The 21358-nt window shown below is 44.2% G+C and overlaps 1 protein-coding gene across 2 annotated transcripts in view; it reads right to left on the reverse strand.

The window, feature by feature from the left end:
- Positions 1–330: 330 nt before the first annotated feature.
- Positions 331–21358, reverse strand: part of LOC120528170 (gastrula zinc finger protein XlCGF57.1-like) — a 32940-nt gene continuing 11912 nt past the window's right edge. The window contains exons 3-4 of one of the 2 annotated variants that reach the window (XM_039752255.1): positions 19191–20055; positions 331–1784 (exon numbers count right to left, since the gene is read on the reverse strand). In XM_039752255.1, the coding sequence (XP_039608189.1) occupies positions 1037–1784; positions 19191–20055 (1613 nt within the window). In that variant the 3' untranslated portion in view covers positions 331–1036. Of the gene's footprint in view, positions 1785–18496; positions 20056–21358 lie in introns of those variants that run through there. The other variant, XM_039752254.1, reaches the window with a different exon arrangement.

Below are 21358 nucleotides of genomic sequence, written 5' to 3' on the forward strand. Positions count from 1 at the left end.
CGAATAGGGTCACGGGGGTCTGCTGGAGCCAATCCCAGCCAACACAGGGCACAAGGCAAGAACCAATCCAGGGCAGGGTGCCAACCCACCGCAGGACACACACAAACACACCCACACACCAAGCACACACTAGGGCCAATTTAGAATCGCCAATCCACCTAACCTGCATGTCTTTGGATTGTGGGAGGAAACCGGAGCGCCCGGAGGAAACCCACGCAGACACGGGAGAACATGCAAACTCCACGCAGGGAGGACCTGGGAAGCGAACCCGGGTCTCCTAACTGCGAGGCAGCAGCGCTACCACTGCGCCACCGTGCCGCCACTATTTTTATGTAATGTAAAATAGTTACTTTTTTTATGCATATGCAACAATTCCCATGAAAATAACAATCTCTTTAAATTGTACGCACCATACGAGAGCTGCAGATCTGTATAGACGCAATTGTGTAGTGTCGGGCAGAGGGTCGGCGAGCAAAGCGAGCAGGCAGCACAGTCCCCTAGTTTATCATAATTTCATAGTAAGAAAGTAGTAACAGATTGATTACACAATGGAGTCGACCACCTGAAGTTCCACATCAAAACCACAGTAGTCAGGACTCCTCAGGACCGCATTATGTCCAGCGTAAAGTCGTGAGTGTCGACGAAGCCCACGTAAAACTGAAAATTGTATATCATATTCAGAACAACAATCAGGTTTTCCCTCCAGTGTGGATTTTTGTACGTTTAAATAAACTGGCATATCTTTTACCACAATCGGAGCAGCAATATGGCCTCTCTCTCTCTCGGGTGTTCCTGGTGCAATTACTATCAGAACAGGAGTGAATCTCACCTTTAGTCAGGATAGTCTAATTGCAAGGATTAATTTCTCAGTCTCTTAAGTTTGCCACGAGGGCTCACCATTGGACCTGCATTGTTCCTAATAAGGCTTCTTCTTGCAGTTCATAAGGAGTTATTGTAACTGGTGGTATGTCAAGATGGGCATGAACGTTTCTCTTTATTAGTCCCATTGACCCTAGAAAAGGCACTATTTCTGTTTTTATGTCCCACATTTGGCATTTCTTGGTATTTTGCTACTGTTTTTTTTCTCCTCTCCAAAGTGGGTTCTTGTGTGCCTCTGAAGATTGCTTAGTATTGAAAATTGTTTGCCACATTCAGAACAGCAATGAGGTTTCTCTCCAGTGTGGGTTCTTTTATGCCTCTGAAGATGACTTGGATGTGAGAATCGTTTGCCACATTCAGAACAGACAAATGGTTTCTCTCCAGTATGCATTAGTGTGTGATACCGAAGAGAACTTTTATCAGAGAATCTTTTGCCACATTGAAAACAACAAAAAGGTTTTTCTCCATTATGGATTCTATTGTGGCTATTAAAATGGCTTACTTTTGAGAATCGTTTACCACATTCAGAACAGCTATATGGTTGCATTCCAGCATGCATTTGGGTATGCTGTCGAAAACTGCTGGTGTCAGAGAATCGCTTGCCACACTCTGAACAGCAATAAGGTTTTTCTCCAGTGTGGATTTTTTTGTGCCTCTGAAGATGGCCAAGTTGTGAGAATTGCTTGCCACATTCAGAACAGCAATGTGACTTTTCCCCAGTATGAATCACTGTGTGACGCTGAAGAGAGCTACTGAAAGCAAATCGTTTCCCACATTCAGAACAAGAAAAAGGTTTCTCTCCAGTGTGGATTCTTTCATGCCTCTGCAGATTACTTGGTACTAAGAATCGTTTGCCACATTCAGAACAACAGTGGGGCTTCCATCCAGTGTGGGTTCTTTTGTGTCTCTGAAGATAGCTTAGTAATGAGAATTGTTTACCACATTCAGAACAACAATAGGGCTTCTCTCCAGTTTGAATGAGGTGTTCACACACTTGATGGTCAGTGTCAATAGCTCCTTCCCTTCTTTGTTGGACAACAGGAGGAGAAGAACTCTGCAAAGTGGCTGCTGTCAAATTTTCTGATCCTATTGTTGATATCGTCATCTTCTGCTTGTCTAGTTTATGGCGCAGTCTGCACAGAAGAGACAGCTGAGCAAATGAAGGCAAAGAGGAGCTACCATTCTCTTGGAAATCTGTAATAACACAAACAGAGAAGTCAGATGTTTTAAAATAATGACATTATTGTAAAGAGACAGGCAGAACACAGGCTAGTAATGCTGGCTACACTGAGATTCAGTTCCTGCTCTTTGTATAGACTTAGCATGTTCCCCTTCTGGATGTTCTCCATATTCCTCCCATATCTCATAGAGGTATCTGCTGTGTTAAACACTGTTTGCTGTGACTGAGGGTATATGTGTGTGCTGGGGTGCCCTCACTTCAAAAGCTGTCAGATAACTCAGATTATGAAGATGGATGAATGGAGGGAAACCAACAAGTGTAGCTGATCAAGTGAGTCAGTCATGAGGATTCGGTCAAACTCAAGTTCAAACCTCTCCCTATCCCGTGGTGATGGTTGACTACTCACTCATTATTTTCACTGCTTTTGCTAAACAGCAATCACCATTTGGTGTGGCAGTGTGTGTCAGTATGCCCTGCAGGGGGCTGGCATTCATGTTTGATGTCTGACTCACTTTCAAAGCTGCCCACATCTCCAGGTTAAGAAATTGGATGAATGGGATCTGATAATTGAAGCTGATGAAGTGAGGGTGTCATGAGGATTCAGCCAAACTCAGGTTCAAGCCCCTCCATATCCAGTGGTCACTTTTGACTGCTCACCCATTATTTTCAATGCTTTTGCTAATCATTAATCACCATCTGATGCCCACACCTCCAGGTTAAGAAAATAATGAATGGCATGTAATAGTTGATGCTGATGAAGTGAGGGTGTCATGAGGAGTCCTTTAGTATCACTACTGCCCCCTCACTCTTTGTTACTTTCACCGCTCTTACTAATACTAGTTTTTTCAGATGCTCCACTCATTTCTGTCCTCCTAATCTGCTGAAGGTGCAACACCTTCAATGATGGACTCAGAGCCCTTAAGCTTTGTCTTGTTCCACTACAATTGGTGACATTCACCGCCATCGTAATGCATGGTGGAGTAACAGAGAGGGGCTGCGTAGGCAGCGGGCCTTCAGCAATTGGAATGTGGGACGTCAACTTGGTATTTGTTTTGGTGTATTCGATGATGACGAGATGCTTTAAGAACCTAATTTGCATTTATTAAAAACTAACATAAGTGCCAAAGATAGCATTAGGGTAGCACCACTACAGTCAAAGTAAAAAGTCTGTGAACCCCTAGGAATTCTCTCTATTTATGTCTAATTCCCATATAAAGCATGGCCATATCTTCATGTCAGTCACAATAATGAACAAACAGTCTCCTATAACTGAAGATTTTCTGAGAATTTTTGACCACATTGAATAAATCATTCAAACTGTGAAACTGAAGGTTGGAAAAAATAAGTGGACCCCAAGCTAATGACTTTTTAAAAAGCTCATTGCAGTCCGAATTTCTCACACCCGGAGTCCATTTAATGAAACAAGTTCAGAGGTGTGGTGGCCTACAATGACTTTGATTGATCCCAAACACTATAAAGTTCGAGTTGGAGCTTTTGACAAGAAGCATATCCAGATGGGAGTCCTGCCTCGCACAAAAGAGCTGTCTGAAGAGCTATGATGGAGAATTGTTCATCTACCTAAGGCTGGAAAGGGTTAAAAAGTCATCTCAAAGATCTGAGATATTCATCAGTCTACTGTTAGCCAAGTTGTCTATAAATGGAGACAATCTGGTATTGTGGCTACCCTGCCAAGATGACCCCAAGAGCACAACGCAAAGTCAGCAATGAGGTGAAGAAGAACCCTCGAGTGACAGCAGAGGACTTGAAGAAGTCACTAGAAGTGGCTAACATCTCTGTTCACAAGTCAACTATACGCAAAACATTCAACAAGAAAGGAGTCCATGGCAGGACACCAAGAAGGAAGCCAGTGCTATCAAAAAAGATAATCGCTGAACGGCTGAAGCTTGTGAAAGAGCACTTGGACACTCCACAACAGTACTGGGAAAATGTTTTGTGGAGTGATGAGACCAAATTGAACTCTTTAGGAGGAACAAGCAGAACTTCATTTGGTGTAAAAAGGGCACCGAATATCAACATCAAAACATCATCCCTACAGTAAAGTATGGTGGAGGGAACATCAGGATTTGGGCCTGCTTTGCTGCCTCAGGGCCCGGACAGCTTCGCATCATTGAGGTGAAAATGAATTCCCAAGTTTATCAACAAATTCTCCAGGATGATGTGAGGGTGTCTGTCTGTCAACTTCAACTCAGAAGAGGCTGGGTGATGCAGCAGGACAACGAGCCCAAACATCACAGCAAATCCACAGCACAATGGCTTCAGAAGAACAAACTGCGCCTTTTGGAGTGGCCCAGTCAGAGCCCAGACCTCAATCCTATTGAATGACTTGAAGAGAGAGAGTCAGAGAGCCACACACAGAAGACAACCAAAGAATATGGAAGAGTTAGGGCAATTCTGCAGGGAAGAATGGGAGGAAATTCTCCAACATGATGAGCAGGTCTGATCTGCAGTTACAGGAAGTGTCTGGTTGAGGTCACTGCTGCCAAAGGAGGCTCGACCAGTTACTAAATCCCAAGGTTCACTTACTTTATACACTACCACTGTGAACGTTGAATGTGTTTGTAAAATAAAGACATGAAAGAGTCGAACTTGTTTGTGTGTCACTGGCTTAAGCTCATTGTGTAGATCATCAGTACCTGGGACTTGGATGAAGAGCAGATCACTTTTTAGGACCAATTCATGCAGTAAACCAGATCACTCCAAAGGGTTCACATACTTTTTACCTTGACTGTACCTCATGGTTCCAGTGTTCTACAGTCAATCAGCCACTAGTTGTCCGCGTCCACATTGGTTTCTCTAAATAGATTGCAGTTCTTGTCTCGCATCCCCCCCAAAACGTGAAGGCTAGATGAACAGGTGACTCTAAAGTGGCCCTGTGTGGGTGAATCTGCCAGAAGGTGGACTGGCAACCACAGATTGCTGCTGCCTGCCGCGTGCCCAGTGCGATCTGGATAGGCTCTGACCTTCTGCATGGATTGGATTAAATGTAAACTGAATTATGGGACAATCTGCACACATTCTGTAGGTTTATAATCGGCGATTGGAAAGGACCGGGACCTGAGCAACATGTCTACTGTATGTGGATTTACAAGTTTACGAAACAACTTTCAAAGCATTGCTCTATTTGGGTCTATGTATGAGAAGGTGAATTTTTGGACATAATCACGCAAAAAAAAAAAAAATTTGTGAAAAGTGGCACGATTAATAGCACTTGAACATTACTGACGTCTATTGATTTTTACATACAAAATACAAATAATACAGCACACACACACATATCTGGGGGAAGTAAGTATTGTACGTGTCAACATTTTTTTTTTCTGTAAATATGTTTCCAATCAGGCAATTCACATAAAATTCTCACCAGACATTGGAATTAACTCAAGAAATCCACAAATATGAAGAATTCACAAAATTAAAGGCCATAAATAAGGGTGTGTGTAATAAAGTGGAATGACGCAAGGAAAAAGGTAAAGAAGGGCAAGTAATTAGTGAAAATATCTAAGAAGACAGAAAGTAGTTCCACCTGCTATCTGTCCAAATTGATATCAGCTGAGTTAGTTCATATTGATGGGCGAGTAAAAGGTGTCCCACGAGAAACATCTCATGATGGGTAAAAGCAAAGAGCTCACCCAAGACCTTCACAACCTGATGGTCACAAACCATCTCAGTGGAACGGGTTACAGGCGTATTTGAAAACTTGTGAATCTGCCAGTAGGCACCACTATCTGTAACCTGAAGGAACTTCACTCCACCATCGACCGGCCACGCACAGGAGCTCCTTGGAACATTTCTGACCAGGGAGTTAGAAGGAGAGTCAGAAGAGCAGCCAAGGACCACTTGCAAAGACTTGGAGGCAGCAGGTACAACAATAGGCAGTGTCCTCCACCAACATGGCCTCTATGCACTCACCCCACAGGACTCCATTGCTGAGGAGAAGGCACATTGGCGCTCATTTAAAGTTTGCCACGCAACATTTGATCAGGCCTATGAAAGAACTGGGAGACCAAAGTTGAACTTTTTGGCCGTCACACCATGTTGGGAGGAGAATTGGCACTGCACATCATCTGAAAAACACCAAACCAACAGTGAAGCTTGAAGGTGGAAGCATAACGGAGTGGGGCTGTTTCTTATCTCATGGTAATGGCCGACTTCATGTCATTGAAGGAATGACAAATTTGGGGTGAGATATGGCTGTGTACCGAAAGATTCTTGAAATGAATCTGCTGCCATCCACCAGGGTGATGTGGATGAGACTTGGGTAGACCTTCCAGCAGTGCAACATGCAGCAAAGGGAACTCTCAACTGGATCCACAGAAAGAAAATCAAGTTGTTAGAACGGCCAGACTTCAATCCAATTGAACATTTGTGGAATGATATATACTCAGCAAAAAAAGAAACGTCCCTCTTTCAGGACTGTGTATTTCAACAATAATGTTTTAAAAATCCAAATAACTTTACAGATCTTCATTGTAAAGGGTTTAAACAATGTTTTCCATGCATGTTCAATTAACCATAATCAATTAATTAACATGCACCTGTGGAATGGTCGTTAAGACCTTAACAGCTTACAGAAAGTAGACATTTAAGGTCACAGATCTAAAAACGCAGGACACTAAAGAGACTTGTCTACCGACTGTGAAAGATGCCCAGGCTCCCTGCTCATCTGCGTGAACGTGCATTAGGCATGCTGCAGGGAGGCATGAGGACTGCTGAATAAATTGCCATGTCCGCACTGTGAGACGCCTAAGACAGCGCTACAGGGAGACAGGAAGGACAGCTGATCATCCTCGCAGTGGAAGACCACGTGTAACAACACCTGCACAGGATCGGTACATCCGAATATCACACCTGCGTGACAGGTACAGGATGGCCACAACAACTGCCCGAGTCACACCAGGAACACACAATCCCTCCATCAGTGCTCAGACTGTCCGCAATAGACTGAGAGAGGCTGGACTGAGGGCTTGTAGGCCTGTTGTAAGGCAGGTCCTTACCAGACATCACCAGCAACAACGCCGCCTATGGGCACAAACCCACCTTCGCTGGACCAGACAGGAGTGGCAAAAAGTGCTCTTCACTGATGAGTCACGGTTTTGTCTCACCAGGGGTGATGGACAGATTCATGTTTATCGTCGAAGGAATGAGCGTTACACCGAGGCCTGTACCATAGAGCGGGATCGATTTGGATCGATGGCTAGGGCCATTCCCCCCAGAAATGTCCAGGAACTTGCAGGTGCCTTGGTGGAAGAGTGGGGTAACATCTCACAGCAAGAACTGACAAATCTGGTCCAGTCCATGAGGAGGAGATGCACTGCAGTACTTCAAGCAGCTGGTGGCCACACCAGATACTGACTGGTACTTTTGATTTTGAGCCTCCCTTCATTCAGGGACACATTGTGAAACATTTGTAGTTTATGTCTTATGGTGTTGACTCTTTTAGTGTTCATACAAATATTTACACATTAAGTTTACTGAAAGTAAAAACAGTTGAAAGTCAGAGGACGTTTCTTTTTTTGCCGAATATATGCGAGTAGACCCCTCCCATTTTTGTTAAAATTTTATTCTATCTTTTCATGGGGCAACACTGAAGATACGACACTCTGATCCAATGTAAAGTAGTCCGTGTGCAGCTTGTATCACTGTGTAAACTTGCTGTCCCCTCAAAATAACTCAACACACAGCCATTAATTTCTAACAACAAAAGTGAGGTACCCCTAAGTGACAAATGTCCAAAGTGTGGCCAGTTAGCCATTTTCCCTCCCCGGTGTCATGTGACTCATTTGTGTTCCAAGGTCTCAGGTGTGTTAGATTTGGTGTTCTCTCTCTCACTGGGCACTGGAAGTTCAACATGGCACCTCATGGCAAAGAACTCTCTAAGGGTCTGCCAAAAAGACTTGTTGCTCTCGATAAAGATGGCCGAGGCTATAAGATGATTGGCAACACACACCCTGAAACTGAGCTGCAGCACGGTGGCCAAGACCACACAGCGACAGGTTTAACAGGACAGGCTCCACTCAGAACAAGCCTCGCCATGGCCGACCAAAGAAGTTGTGCCTGTGTCTGTGCTCAGCGTCATATCCAGGGGTTGTCTTTTGAAAACAGACGTATGAGTGCGGCCAGCATTGCTACAGAGGTCAGCCTGGCAGTGCTCAGACCACACGCCCGCCGCACACTGCATCAAATTGGTCTGCATGGCTGTCGTCCCAGAAGGAAGCCTCTTCTAAAGATGATGCACAAGAAAGACAAGCAGACTAAGGACATGGATTACTGGAACACGTGCTGTGGTCTGATGAGACCAAGATACACTTCTTTGGTTCAGATGGTGTCAAGCGTGTGTGGCGGCAACCAGGTGAGGAGTACAAAGAAAAGTGTCTCTCGCCTACAGTCCAGCATGGTGGTGGGAGTGTCATGGTTTGGGGCTGTGTGAGTGCTGCCAGCACTGGGGAGCTACAGTTCATTGAGGGCATCATGAATGCCAACATGTACTGAGACATACTGAAGCAGAGCGTGATCCCCTCCCTGGGCCACAGGGCAGTATGCCAACATGATAACTTCCAAGATGACCACTGGCCAAGCACATCTCCAGACCTAAACCCTATTGAGCATCTGTGGGGAAGGTGGAGGAGCGCAAGGTCTCTAACATCCACCAGCTCCGTGATGTCATCATGGAGGAGTGGAAGAGGATTCCAGTGGCGACCTGTGAAGCTCACGTGAACTCCATGCCCAAGAGAATAATGGTGGGCAGCCACACAAAATATGGACACTTTAGGCACAATTTGGACATTTGTCACTTAGGGGTGGACTCACTTCTGTTGTTAGACATTAATGGCCGTGTGTTGAGTTGAGGGGACAGCAGATTTACACTGTGATACAAGCTGTACACGGACTACTTTACACTGGATCAGAGTGTCGTATCCTCAGTGTTGTCCCATGAAAAGATAGAATAAAATATTTACAAAAATGGGAGGGGTGTACTCACTTTTGTGAGATACTGTATATCATATACTATTATATACACATGCCTTATTTTTATACTTACGTGTAAATATACATGGGTGTGTGTGTACAAATTGTAAGGCTATACGATGCAGTCAATACGTTGCCTTTCTCTTTTCCACAGATGTACACGTTACACATGTCAGCCCGCACTCCAAGCACTTTCACAATGACGTCTGCGAGTGTCAGGATGCCAGTCTATGACCAGACACACTAAAAGTGAATCACGCCATCCGCAGGCATCTTGGCACAGCAGACAACATGACAGAACTCTTTTATGAGTTTGAACTAAAACATTTTTTGTGCACATTTGGGCATTAACTACAGCACTTAAAAATATCTTTCTTTCCATCAACCTTAGTACAGTACAGAAGAGGTGCATAGTATTTCAAATCTAACATCATAACTTTATACAGTGAATATCAAATGCTGGACACTTTTTTGGAACCACAGAATTATTATTTCATGCACCGGGACATGTGTTCTCTAATAAATCTCAAACTAACGTGTGTCCCATTTTCACTTTTTAAAAACACAAGTGCACTCACCATTAGAACTTGTATATGTGCTCAGCTTCACATTTCTATTTAACCACACTACTTACTTATTGCTTCACTCCTAGAGGACTGCTGCTCTTCTTCTTCTTCTTCTCCTCCATTTCCTTCATCGATTTTCATTTCAAATTCAGAGAACTCAGATTTCACTTTGATGGAATTCTGTGGGGTTGCCAGGTTTTCCTCATTAGTGAACCAGGACGATAAACTGGAATGAGACTCTTCAGAAACATCTTGGTTGAAAATGTTCCCAGCTTCATGTGTCTGCACTCCAAGACTAACCGAGAAATCCTTGGAATCCTCAACTTTAATGTCACCAGGCTCCTCCTCTTTAAAAACTGAAAGTCCTCCTTCACAATCCTCCAGCTTCACACATACAACCTCTGGTACACCGTACTCACAGTCCTCCTGTTTAATGGGTGCTGCTCTTTGATCCATGTCATCGACTTCGGCTGAGGCCACGCTCTGTGGAAGACTTCACTCCCTCAAAAAATTTCTGCTTTTCTCTTCTAGGATTCCCTCCTCCGATGGACAGCTAAGGACTGGAGGCCATTAGACACCTCACTGCATGACCAGAAGGACTGGGGATTCAAAATAAAGTGACAGTTAGATAGACAGAAAAAGAAACTATATATGAGAGAGAGAGAGACAGACAGATATGAAAGGCACTATATAACAGACAGACGGACATCCATGGCTTACATGGCAATGTGGTAAATGGAAAGCGGAAGTGTGCAGATCACCACCACACTGATAAATTCTGGTGGGCAAGAAGAGGAAAGAGGGTATGCATTTCTAACAGGACATGAACACTTGTGTAGGGCATGTGCAAGAGAGTCGTCGTTCATAAATGGACGGGTGGTGAACCTAAAAGAAGAGGAGGGTCACATTTAAAATGTTAAAGGGAGAGGAGAACTTTAAAAATGGGGATGGACGAGGGCAGTATTTACAACTGGTAAAGTTTTAAAACTAATACACAGGAACGTTGCAATGCAGTCAGAAGAAAGGACCCACAGCCTCTTATTTATGCACATACAAGTTCGACCAGACACACAGTTAAATGGGACCAACAGCACAAGTCAAATTCAAGCCTAACACTAAGGGTGCCAGAGAGCTGCCTGAAACGCCATCGACAGACGTGAACTCAGCACATGCAGGCTTAACAAGAAGAACATCCACATATTAAATAAGACCACTGTGTCAGATATAAGCACACACAAGTTCAACCGGACGCACGTTTAACTGGAACACAGTGACAGACCACAGCATGCATTCAATTTATGATATTCCAGCTCTCTGCCCATTATTATCCTTAGATTTATATTTGATATCACTTTCAAGGTGAAATATATAAAGTATCTATATTACATTTAACAGATAAATAACCTAATAATTACATGCATGGGTGGTAGCACTGCTGCTTTGTAGGGAGTAAAATCCTTGGTGGATCCTGCTGAAGTCTGCATGTTTTCCCGGTGGATTTCCGCAGTGTGCTCCGGTTTCCTTCCAAGAACATGCAGGTTTGGGGTTTTGGTTACACTAGGAGGCTAGTGTGTGCCTGTGTTTGTGTTTGTATTCAACTTGTGATGAGCTGTTGCCCCCTCGAGCTACTGTTTGTTCCTCGCGCCCGATGCTTGTTGGAATGGGCACATCCCTGAACTGATGGATGGAATCATTAAACATCCATTCTATTCAGAGATATTGTGCCAAGGTGTCCTCAGAATTTAGTGGATGTTCCTTACCATGATGATATCTCGCACTGTCGCCTGGTGGACTCTACAAGATTTACATAAAGCACACGTGCAAGTATAAACAGTAAAGCGCTTGCCTAGCAGTAGCATAAACCTTGGCTTAAAGTTTTATTTAATATGCATATGTTTTCTTTTCAAGCCTGCATATGCTGGTTTTTATGTTGAAGTGCCTGTTGATGGCGTTTTCGCTTGACAGCCATGATTCGGTCAGCTCTCTGGCACTCTTAGTTTTTATCCCGAGTCTCACCGTCACTAATCCACTGGGACCCGAGCCTAGGGGCAGCAATGAAAGTGGGTGAACTGACCCACTCTCAGTTAAGCCAAGGAGACACCTGTGTTTTAGGGAGCACACCAGGGCTCACGGTTTTAAGGACAGCTTCCTGCACTATGCTTTTTTAACATTTTAATGGATCATCTATTGGATTGCTTTTAACCTCCACATGTAAACTTCTTTTTTGTGTGGATGATTTATTTGTTGAACTGTGTGCTCTACTTTGAGGATACTCGTATGTGGTTTTAAATAGAAGCACTGATTCACCTTCCTTTATGTGGTGTCCTCATTCGTTTACTCATTGCTTCATCGGCGGTGGCGGGATGAAAAGGCTCCCTGTGAGACCCGGTAGCGTGGGGCCGACCCGCACTGTCAAACCATCGTTCTTCGTGCGGCTCAACCGTGAGATAACGGGCGTTAGCGAGCTAAGACCTTTAGTTATCTTTAATAAAATTCTAAACTGAAATCAGAAGGCTTTGCCGATTATTGGTTTTGGGATTTTATTCTAGGAGACAATCATTCCTTAAACTCTTGTGAGAGGTGTTGACTTCACTCACTTAACGTCACTTATCATGTAGTCAGGGCTGACGACGAGGAACTTGCTGCAGCTCACAACATGGCGTGTCTGGTTGGGAACTACAAGGTTTAAACTCTCTAACAAGTGCCAGTTGATTTTAGAGGAAAGCTTTACAAAAGTTCACGGCATTTTGAATCAAACTGATTTAATGAATGCTGGAAAATTAGCATGGCTGCATTCGCAGTTTACTAGAGCATAATGACTTTAACATCCAGCAATAATAAAACATATTCGTAATTTACTGTAAATAACCGTGTACTGCGATATTCGTTTACAAATGTCCTCCCACAATCCCAGCGACGTCTACGCCGCTCAGACCGACCTGCTCAAGTTTTCCGCTGCGCTCGCGTTCACACCGCTATACCGCACGTTTATTTTTTTTTTAACCGCCAACATATGAACACACCACGGTGGTCGCCGCCCACTCCGTTACCTTAGCACGCTCGCTCGAAATTGCCTTCGTCTACGTCTTTCCGTCTCATCGGGATTCCTGCTCCACTCTTCTCTGTGTAACTCGATTCTGGCGTTGCTTACCGACCCTCCTCCTCAGCGCCGCTCTTTGTTTTCATTCTGTTCTGTCCGCCTCTATCGTGCTGCAGTCACTAGCCGATTTGTACTACGCATGCGCGAAACGGTCATTTCCGCAATTCTATTTTAGGACTCGTGGCACTCACTCGGGCGCATGCGCACCCCATTTATAAGCGGACTCGTCGCTTCTTACGGGGAAAAAAATGAGAACTTATGAATTTTATAACGTCTTAAAAGAGTATTTATCACCTGAAAACGTTTAACTTAAGTCGAACGAAGAGGGAATGAAATGAACTTACAGCTTTTTGTATGCGCATCGTATTAATTAAACGGGGGATAAGGATTTGATTTTCAGTTGCAATGCGACCGTCGTAATTCTGTGATTTAAAGGTAAAAAAAAACACATTGTGTCCCCGTATTAGAGATAACTGATTAATGGATAAATGTTATTTTTTCCGTAACACCCTAATTATCATTTGCTGGTATTTTTTTAAACATTTGTTACAAAACTTTTGTCCTTAAGTTAAACAAAGCAACGTAATCTAGGGGTCGAATAAAAAATAGAATTAGGAGTGCACGTCTGACACTAGACTGGTGTAAAGTGTGATGTGTGTCAGATGCTGAGAACTTGCTGTTGTGACCTGTCAGCTTATCGTTTACGCAGTTGGTTTACGAGAAATACGTACAAACATACAGTTAACTGAAATGTAATGTAGAGGGGGTTCCTCATTAGTATTAATGCACTTATTGCTACAGTTAGAAAAGCAAAGCCCCATGTTGTGTGTATGTGTAAAGACGTTGAAAACAGATCAGATCTCAAAGGGGAAAAAAATATATCCTGCTGGTTCTCTCTACTGATATGGACTGGTAATAGGTTAGGAACGAAAGGATGGCACATTGTTTGATGGAAATGAAAATGATAAACCTACAGAGGGCTGAATTCAGAGACACTCCAAAAATCAAAGACAAGAAATGATGATGCGGCAGGCAGGCAGGCGAGTCCATTTTGACCGAAATGTCATTGCAGCAACTCCAAATCATACTCAGTAGTTTGTATGCCCCCATTGGGGTATGCTCCTAATGAGATGATGGATGGTGTCCTGGGGGATCTCCTCCCAGATCTGGACCAGGGCATCACTGAGTTCATGGACAGTCTGAAGAAGTGTTAGATGGACCCAAACATAATGTCCCACCCAGAGGTGTTCTATTGGACTGAGGTCAGGCGAGTGAGCGTGGGGGGATCAATTCCTTCATCCTCTCACAAGCACATGAAGCCGGGCATTGTGGTGCACCAGGAGGAACCCAGAAGCCACTGCACCAGCATAGGGTCTGATAATGGGTCCAAGGATTTTATCCCAATACCTAATGGCAGTCAAGGTGCTGTTGTCTAGCCTGTATAGGTCTGTGTGTCCCTCCATGGATATGCCTCCCCAGATATACCATCACTGACCCACCACCCAAACCTGTCATGCTGAACGATGTTTCAGGCAGCATAACGTTCTCCGCGGCTTCTCCAGACCCTGTCACATGTGCTTAGGAGGAACCTGCTCTCATCTGTGAAAAGCACAGGGCGCACACCAATGGTGGACCTGCCAATTCTGGTATTCTATGGCAAATGCCAATTGAGCTCCATGGTGCCCACTAGAGGATGTCGGGCCCCTCAGGCCACCCTCATGAAGTCTGTTTCTGATTGTTTGGTCAGAGACATTCACACCAGTGTTCTGCCTGCCTGCTGGCGGTCATTCTGTAGGCTCTGCCAGTGCTCATCCTGTTCCTCCTTGCTCAAAGCAGCAGATAGCAGTGGGTCCTGATGATGGTTTAAGGACCTTCTACGAGGTTCCCTGTCCAGCTCTCCTAGAGGAACTGCCTGTCTGTCTCCTGGAATCTCCTCCATGCCCTTGAGACTGTGCTGGGAGACACAGTAGACCTTCTGGCAATGGGAGGCACATATTGAAGTGCCTGCCATCCTGGAGAAGTTGGACTACCTGTGCCAGCTCTGTAGGGTCCAGGTATGGCCTCATGCTACCAGTAGTGACACTGACCAGTGACAAATGAAAAACAGATGAGGAGGAAAAAATATCAGTGGGCTCCCTCCACCTGTTAAACCATTCATTCCCGTTTTGGGGGTCGTCTCATTGTTGCCCCTCTAGTGCACCTCTTGGTCATTTCATTAAACTGATGAACAAGCCCCTCTGCTACTTAACTGACCAGATCAACAGCCCACAAGTGTCATTGACTTGATGCTAAACTCTCATTCAAAAGTGGACCTTTCATTTTTTGAGTAGTGTATCATGTTATTATGCTGGAAAACTAGCACGCGTTTTCGCTCTGTAGTGGGCGCAGGTCCTTTCGGTTTATTGTTGAATGGTTTCTTGTTTTTGTTCAAGTGAAGTTTTGACTTTGTGTGCGTCTCTCGCCCTGTTAGTTAAGCAGGAGAACAATGACGAGAGGTGCATACGTCTCGTGCATTTGTGATTAAAGTTGTATATTAAGATTGTTTAAAAGTGTATAATATACTTTGAACTATATTTGGATGTTGTACGGGGTTTGGTATTTGCTACTGTGTATTCATTTTGTTTTATTTTTTTGTTTCAAATTTTAATGAAGTGTAGCATATGGTCAAATTTTTAACATTTTTTTTCCCTTTTTCCCTCAGTGTGACTGAATAGGCTACATGACATGTTTTAGTTTTTTATTCATGAAACACGTATGTGAATGGAATGATTTGTGTTTTTAAATGTAGCTGTTGTTCTTTATTTCATGATTACTTTGTTAATGAACGTGTCCTGTTTTTACTTTATCTTAATATTTTTAAAGTGCGTCTCTCATGCTCTGATAGTTAAACTTTACAGGTATGATGAGAGACTGACTGAATAGGCTACACGAAATCTTAAATTTCATTTTAATTTTCTTACTCATTTAGCAGAATAAAACGATCACCGTTTCAACTGTGTCGGTTCATACACAACGCAGAGGAATAGTGCGGTGAGACCGGTGATCGTGTAGTGACGCTACCGTTATTTAGAAAGAATTTGAAATGGAATCAAACGGGAGAGAGGGAACGGGAAAGAAAAAAAAAATATTGAAAAAGAGGCCGAAAGATGCATAAAAAACAATTGATTTGTTCTGCAAGGTGTCAGGTAAGAAGCGCCCACCATGCTGCTGATGTTTGCAAAATATGAGCGTTACTAGTTTGGATGGCCGGACGCTCAAAATAAAATGAATGAACTGGAAACCTAACGTTTTCTTTCCACTTGTAAAGCTGAAATGTAAAGTCGTCTTTCCCAAGTGGTGTGAGCAACGATCGATTTCGTTAACATCAGTTATCTCTGTTGTCAATTGTTTTCGTTTGAATGATATGTACGTGAACAAAATTCAACTCGGCACTGCTGCTGTGTGGAGCATGCCAACTAGAAAAGCGGAGTCTGCTTAAAGTGTTCATGTAATGCATGTCTGTTTAAGTTCAATAATCAACGAATGCACGCTTTATACTAAATTAAATTTGCGTTTGGCTTTAAACGTCATCTTCAACATTAGCTACGACGTTGTGTGAAGAATGCAAACTGACCAGAAACAGAGTTACATTTTCACAAAATGCATACCTGCAAGCAGGGTGGCGCAGTTGTAGCGCTGCTGCCTCGCAGTAAGGAGACCAGTCTGCGTGGGTTTCCTCCAACAGTCCAAAGACATGCAGGTTAGGTGCAATGGCGATCCTAAATTGTCCCTAGTGCGTGCTTGGTGTGGTGGGCTGCTATTTGTTCCTGCCTGCGCTCTGTTTGGCTGGGATTGACTCCAGCAGACCCCTGCGACCCTTAGGGTATAGCAGCTGTTCTCAAACTGTGGGGCGCTGAAACTGTACAAGGGGGACATCGAATAAATGAACAACACATCAAAATGATTTTTTTACATTTTTATTTCAAATTTAAATTTGCAAGCATATAATCACAACGAATGCATTATAACTAAAATTAAAATAAAAAGAAAAAAATTCTAAAGGCATAGATCTAATGACTAATATGTGCCTGCTTTAAAGTACACCGCCTGTCCAGGTTTGGTTTGATATTCGAGAGACACTCTGAGCTCCTTTTCTATTTGAAGTTTGTTTCTACGATGAGCGGCGCCGCTGCTGCTGCTTTTATAGTCGCGTATTTTCAATCCAGAAAGTTCGAGACGTATCGGTATCTGTCGCGAACATCCGGGTAACAGTAGATCAGGTGATAATGCGGCGCGACTGCATCACATTGGCAGCGTAGCCAATATTACCAAATTGAGTACAATAATTTACTGCGTATTGGGTTATTTGCATGATACAACTAACAGCGCTATACTATTATATGACGAAAATACGTTCGTCTCGCGCAGATTGACTTCATCGGTGTCCTCGTTTACGAGATTTAAAAAAATTGAAACATATTTAATCGTTTCTTTACATACAAAAAAATTAAATAAGAATGAATAATTTATTCTTTGTTTTTGGGATTAGAATTACTACCAAAAACCACACATGGCATTTTAACAGTTATTAAAGCACTTAAAAAAAAAATCAAATATTTCATCGAAGTTAGCTGAACATATGCAAATCTTATGGAAGTTAAAATGATTGGATACCGCGACACCGCACGAGTATCATACCTTTGTTAGTTGTATCATGGGTTATTCTCATCTATTTTATATTATGCAGGGGGCACAGAATTATTCCAGGTAGAAAAGGGGGGGTTGCGCGAAATACGAAAATCTGAGAACCGCTGGGCTATAGCGGGTTGGGAAATGACTGACCGACTGCATACAAACGTTATAGTTATGGTTTAGGCGAAAACTGTCCAGCTGTGTAAAAAGCCCGGAAATCGTCAAGAATAAAATTGAAATGTAGAGATGTCAGGTAATTTAAAGGAACTCCTCTGGGTGTCTCTCTCTCTCCTTGAAGGTTTTGTGCTGCCGGCGACGTGCTCGCATCGCTTGTGCATTAGCGGCGGGAGGAAAAGTAAAAGGATACCGTTTACCGATGTGCTCGCCCCACTTCTTTATTAGCCGCTCTTCGGAGGTTTCTCTTTGCCGGCGTGCTGGCCTCGCTTGCGTCTCCTCGGAGGTGGAGCCTTTACCGCGACTCCGCCTCTCACTTCCGGACTGGACAGACACACACACACACACACACACTTTCTTCCACACGTAGACGTTTTTATATTTAAAATAATGTTAATGTTTAAAGAATGAATGCACAGAGTAAAACACGTTTTTGATGATGCATTTTTCATAAAATATGAACTAATGAATAAATATAACTCTCGGTGCCTGAGGCTTTTCAGCATTGGTTCAGTTTTATTTTTATTACACTTTTAATAGAATACATACATTTCTATTAACAATGCACAGCATTTGTTTTTTACATATAAAGGTTTTCTGGGACTCTAGGTTACAAAGAGTGACAATGAAATACATTAGTTCATTCATTATTTTCATAACCTAATTTTAAAAATTTCGAGTTTGTTAGGGCGGCACGGTGGCGCAGCTGCCTCGCAGTAAGGAGACCCGGGTTCACTTCCCAGGTCCTCCCTGCATGGAGTTTGCATGTTCTCCCCGTGTCTGCGTGGGTTTCCTCCCACAGTCCAAAGACATGCAGGTTAGGTGCATTGGCGATCCAAAATTGTGCACTTGGTGTGTGTGTGTGTGTGCCCTGCCCGGGATTTGTTTCCTGCCTTGTGCCCTGTGCTGGCTGGGATTGGCTCCAGCAGACCCCCATGACCCTGTAGTTAGGATATAGCGGGTTGGATAATGGATGGATGGAATTTGTTAGTTTTTTTTTAGTCTGTGTCTGTACGTGAAAAACTGATGTGTATTGTGCGGCCGGGGTTAGACTTGGGATTCCCTGCTTGAATAAGCTTCCCAGTCCAGCCCTGCCTGAGTAATTGCTTGCGATTCCTACTTTTATTATCCAGGCTCTATTCCTCTGATGATTATGCCTGCATTTCTGGATGTATATTTTTCTACGATTTGTGTGTCCCAAACAGCTACCATCTTGTTGCTCTCTATTATTAATGACAGGGTGTAGGCAGTTAACATCACCAAAGCTGTGCAGCCAGCTGGTTTGTGGCCTGGATTCTATTAAGTGTTAGAGGAGGATCGACTTGTTTGGCAGAGTGATGGCTCTGAGGATTGGGATCTGCACTGCCAATCAGAAGGTTGCCGGTTCAAATCCCGTAAATGCCAATAGGGATTCTGCACTGTTGGGTCCTTGAGGAAGGCCCTCAACCTGTAATTGCTGAGCGCTTTGAGTAGCGAGAAAGGCGCTATATAAATGCACATAATGATTTTAACTTCATTCTGTGCATTCACGGACATGCTTTGTATTCCTGTGCACTTTGTCTGTATCGAGAAGGGCGAGGCCCACTTCTTTCATTTCCAGGACTCCTCCTCTCCAGTATGAACGTGTGTGTGCTTCTGAAGACTGCTACTGTCGGAGAATTGTTTGCCACATTCGGAACAGCCGAATGGCTTCTCTCCGGTGTGGATTCTTGTGTGTCTTTGCAGACTGCAGTTATGGGAGAATCGTTTGCCACATTCAGAACAGGAATATGGCTTCTCTCCTGTATGGATTCTTGCATGGCACTGAAGAGTGCTAATGGTGGCAAACCTTTTGCCACATTCAGGACAGCCGTATGGCTTCTCTCCGGTGTGACTTCTGATGTGATTCTGAAGGCTGCTCTTAAACGGGAATCTCCTGCCGCATTCAGAACAGCAGTAGGGCTTCTCTCCAGTGTGAATCCGTATGTGCAGCTGAAGAGGGCTACTGTCAGAGAATCGTTTGCCACATTCAGCACAGCCGTACGGCTTCTCTCCCGTGTGGATTCTCATATGTCTTTGAAGGCCGTTCTTGTAAGAGAACTGTTTGCCACATTCAGAGCAGCGGTGGGGCTTCTCACCCGTGTGAATCCTTTTGTGTTTGTGAAGAGCGCTGCTGCTCGAGTAGAGTTTACCACATTCAGAACAGACGTGTTGCTTTCGCTTTGGGTGAATGGACTCATGGTCTTTACAGTCAGGAGTGTTTTTGAAACATTTTCTCCATTGTCTGCTGGCATACAAGGCCTCTTCATCTGTACTATACAGTTGTTGTTGATCAGGGTTGATAGCTGCTGTCTGATCTTGTTTGGCAGCAGAAAAGGAACTAAACTCGAAACAGACTGGAGTCAAACCTTCGGATCCTCTTGTTGAGTTCTTCTCCTCCTCCTGGTCCTGTTGCACTCTGCAGTGAAGAGAGGGCTGAGCAAGTGAAGATGGTGAAAGGCTGCCATTCTCATGTAAATCTGTAAAAACAACAATAGTTTAGTTCAGTCTTTTTAAACAAACAAATAAAAAAAACTGAGTTTCAGTTCCAGCTGTGTCAACTGTGTGTATGGACTTTAAATGTTCTCCTGGTGTCTGTTCCTTTTCTCCATTTTCCTCCCATTCCTGACAGATGTGTCTGGCATGTTAATCGCCATCTCTAAACTGACCTGCCGTGACTGGGTGAAGCGTGTGTGTGTCAGTGTGCCCTGTGGTGGGCTGGCATCCATTCTCCGGTGGATATTGTCCTTACTTCTAATGCTATCTGCAATCCTTTTTAAAGAAAATAATGAAAAGGATCTGACAAGTGGAGAAGAGGACTTTCAAGTGGATTCAAGGCCCTCCATGTCGAGTGGTCAATACTGTTCCCTCACTCTTTGTTCATTTCACGGCTCTCACAAAGCCTTGTTTTCTCAGTGTTGCCTTCTATCTGACCAGGCTATGCCTCCTAACATTCACTAGGTCAGTATTATGGTATGGCACATTAATATCCATCCATCCATTATACAACCCGCTATATCCTAACTACAGGGTCACGGGGGGTCTGCTGGAGCCAATCCCAGCTAATACAGGGCGCAAGGCAGGAAACAAACCCCAGGGCACTGTGCCAGCCCACCGCAGGACACACACACTTTAGGGACAATTTAGGACCGCCAATGCACCAAACCTGCATGTCTTTGGACTGTGGGAGGAAACCCACGCAGACACGGGGAGAACATGCAAACTCCACGCAGGGAGGACCCGGGAAGCAAACCCGGGTCTCCTAACTGCGAGGCAGCAGTGCCACCACTATGCCACCCTTAGGCAGGACACCTTTTCTTTAAACTCGGCGCCTGCAGCCGGTTCGGGTCCCTGCTGTCCATGGCTCCCACACCGAACCTTATTTCTTCCTAGGTTTGGGTCCCTAAAGCCACCCGTGGCCCCGGCAGGGCGCTGCTTAAGTCCCAGACTCCCATTTGCCCCTCACTGATGTCATACCAAGAGTTGCAACTAACCCCCTGAACGTGCTCAGCTGGGAGTGATCATCTTCAGCCCCCTGAGCATCGGCCTAAAGCTCCTCTATGAGGCTCCCCCACTCCAGCCTTTGTCCTTTATCTTCTCTGTTCTTTCCTCCTTTCTCATCTGTGCCACACCGGCTCCTTTAATTTAGCGTGACTGGGCGTGGGTGAGAGACTCTGCTCCCTCTGTGCCATCCTGACTGATGCTTCCACTCGCACGTACAGATGCGGTCAGCCAGGCACCCCAAAGTGAAGCGCCTTCTCTCGCACCTGTGCCCAATCTGAG

This window comes from Polypterus senegalus, chromosome 4 (assembly GCF_016835505.1).
Source record: "Polypterus senegalus isolate Bchr_013 chromosome 4, ASM1683550v1, whole genome shotgun sequence".
NCBI lineage: Eukaryota > Metazoa > Chordata > Cladistia > Polypteriformes > Polypteridae > Polypterus > Polypterus senegalus.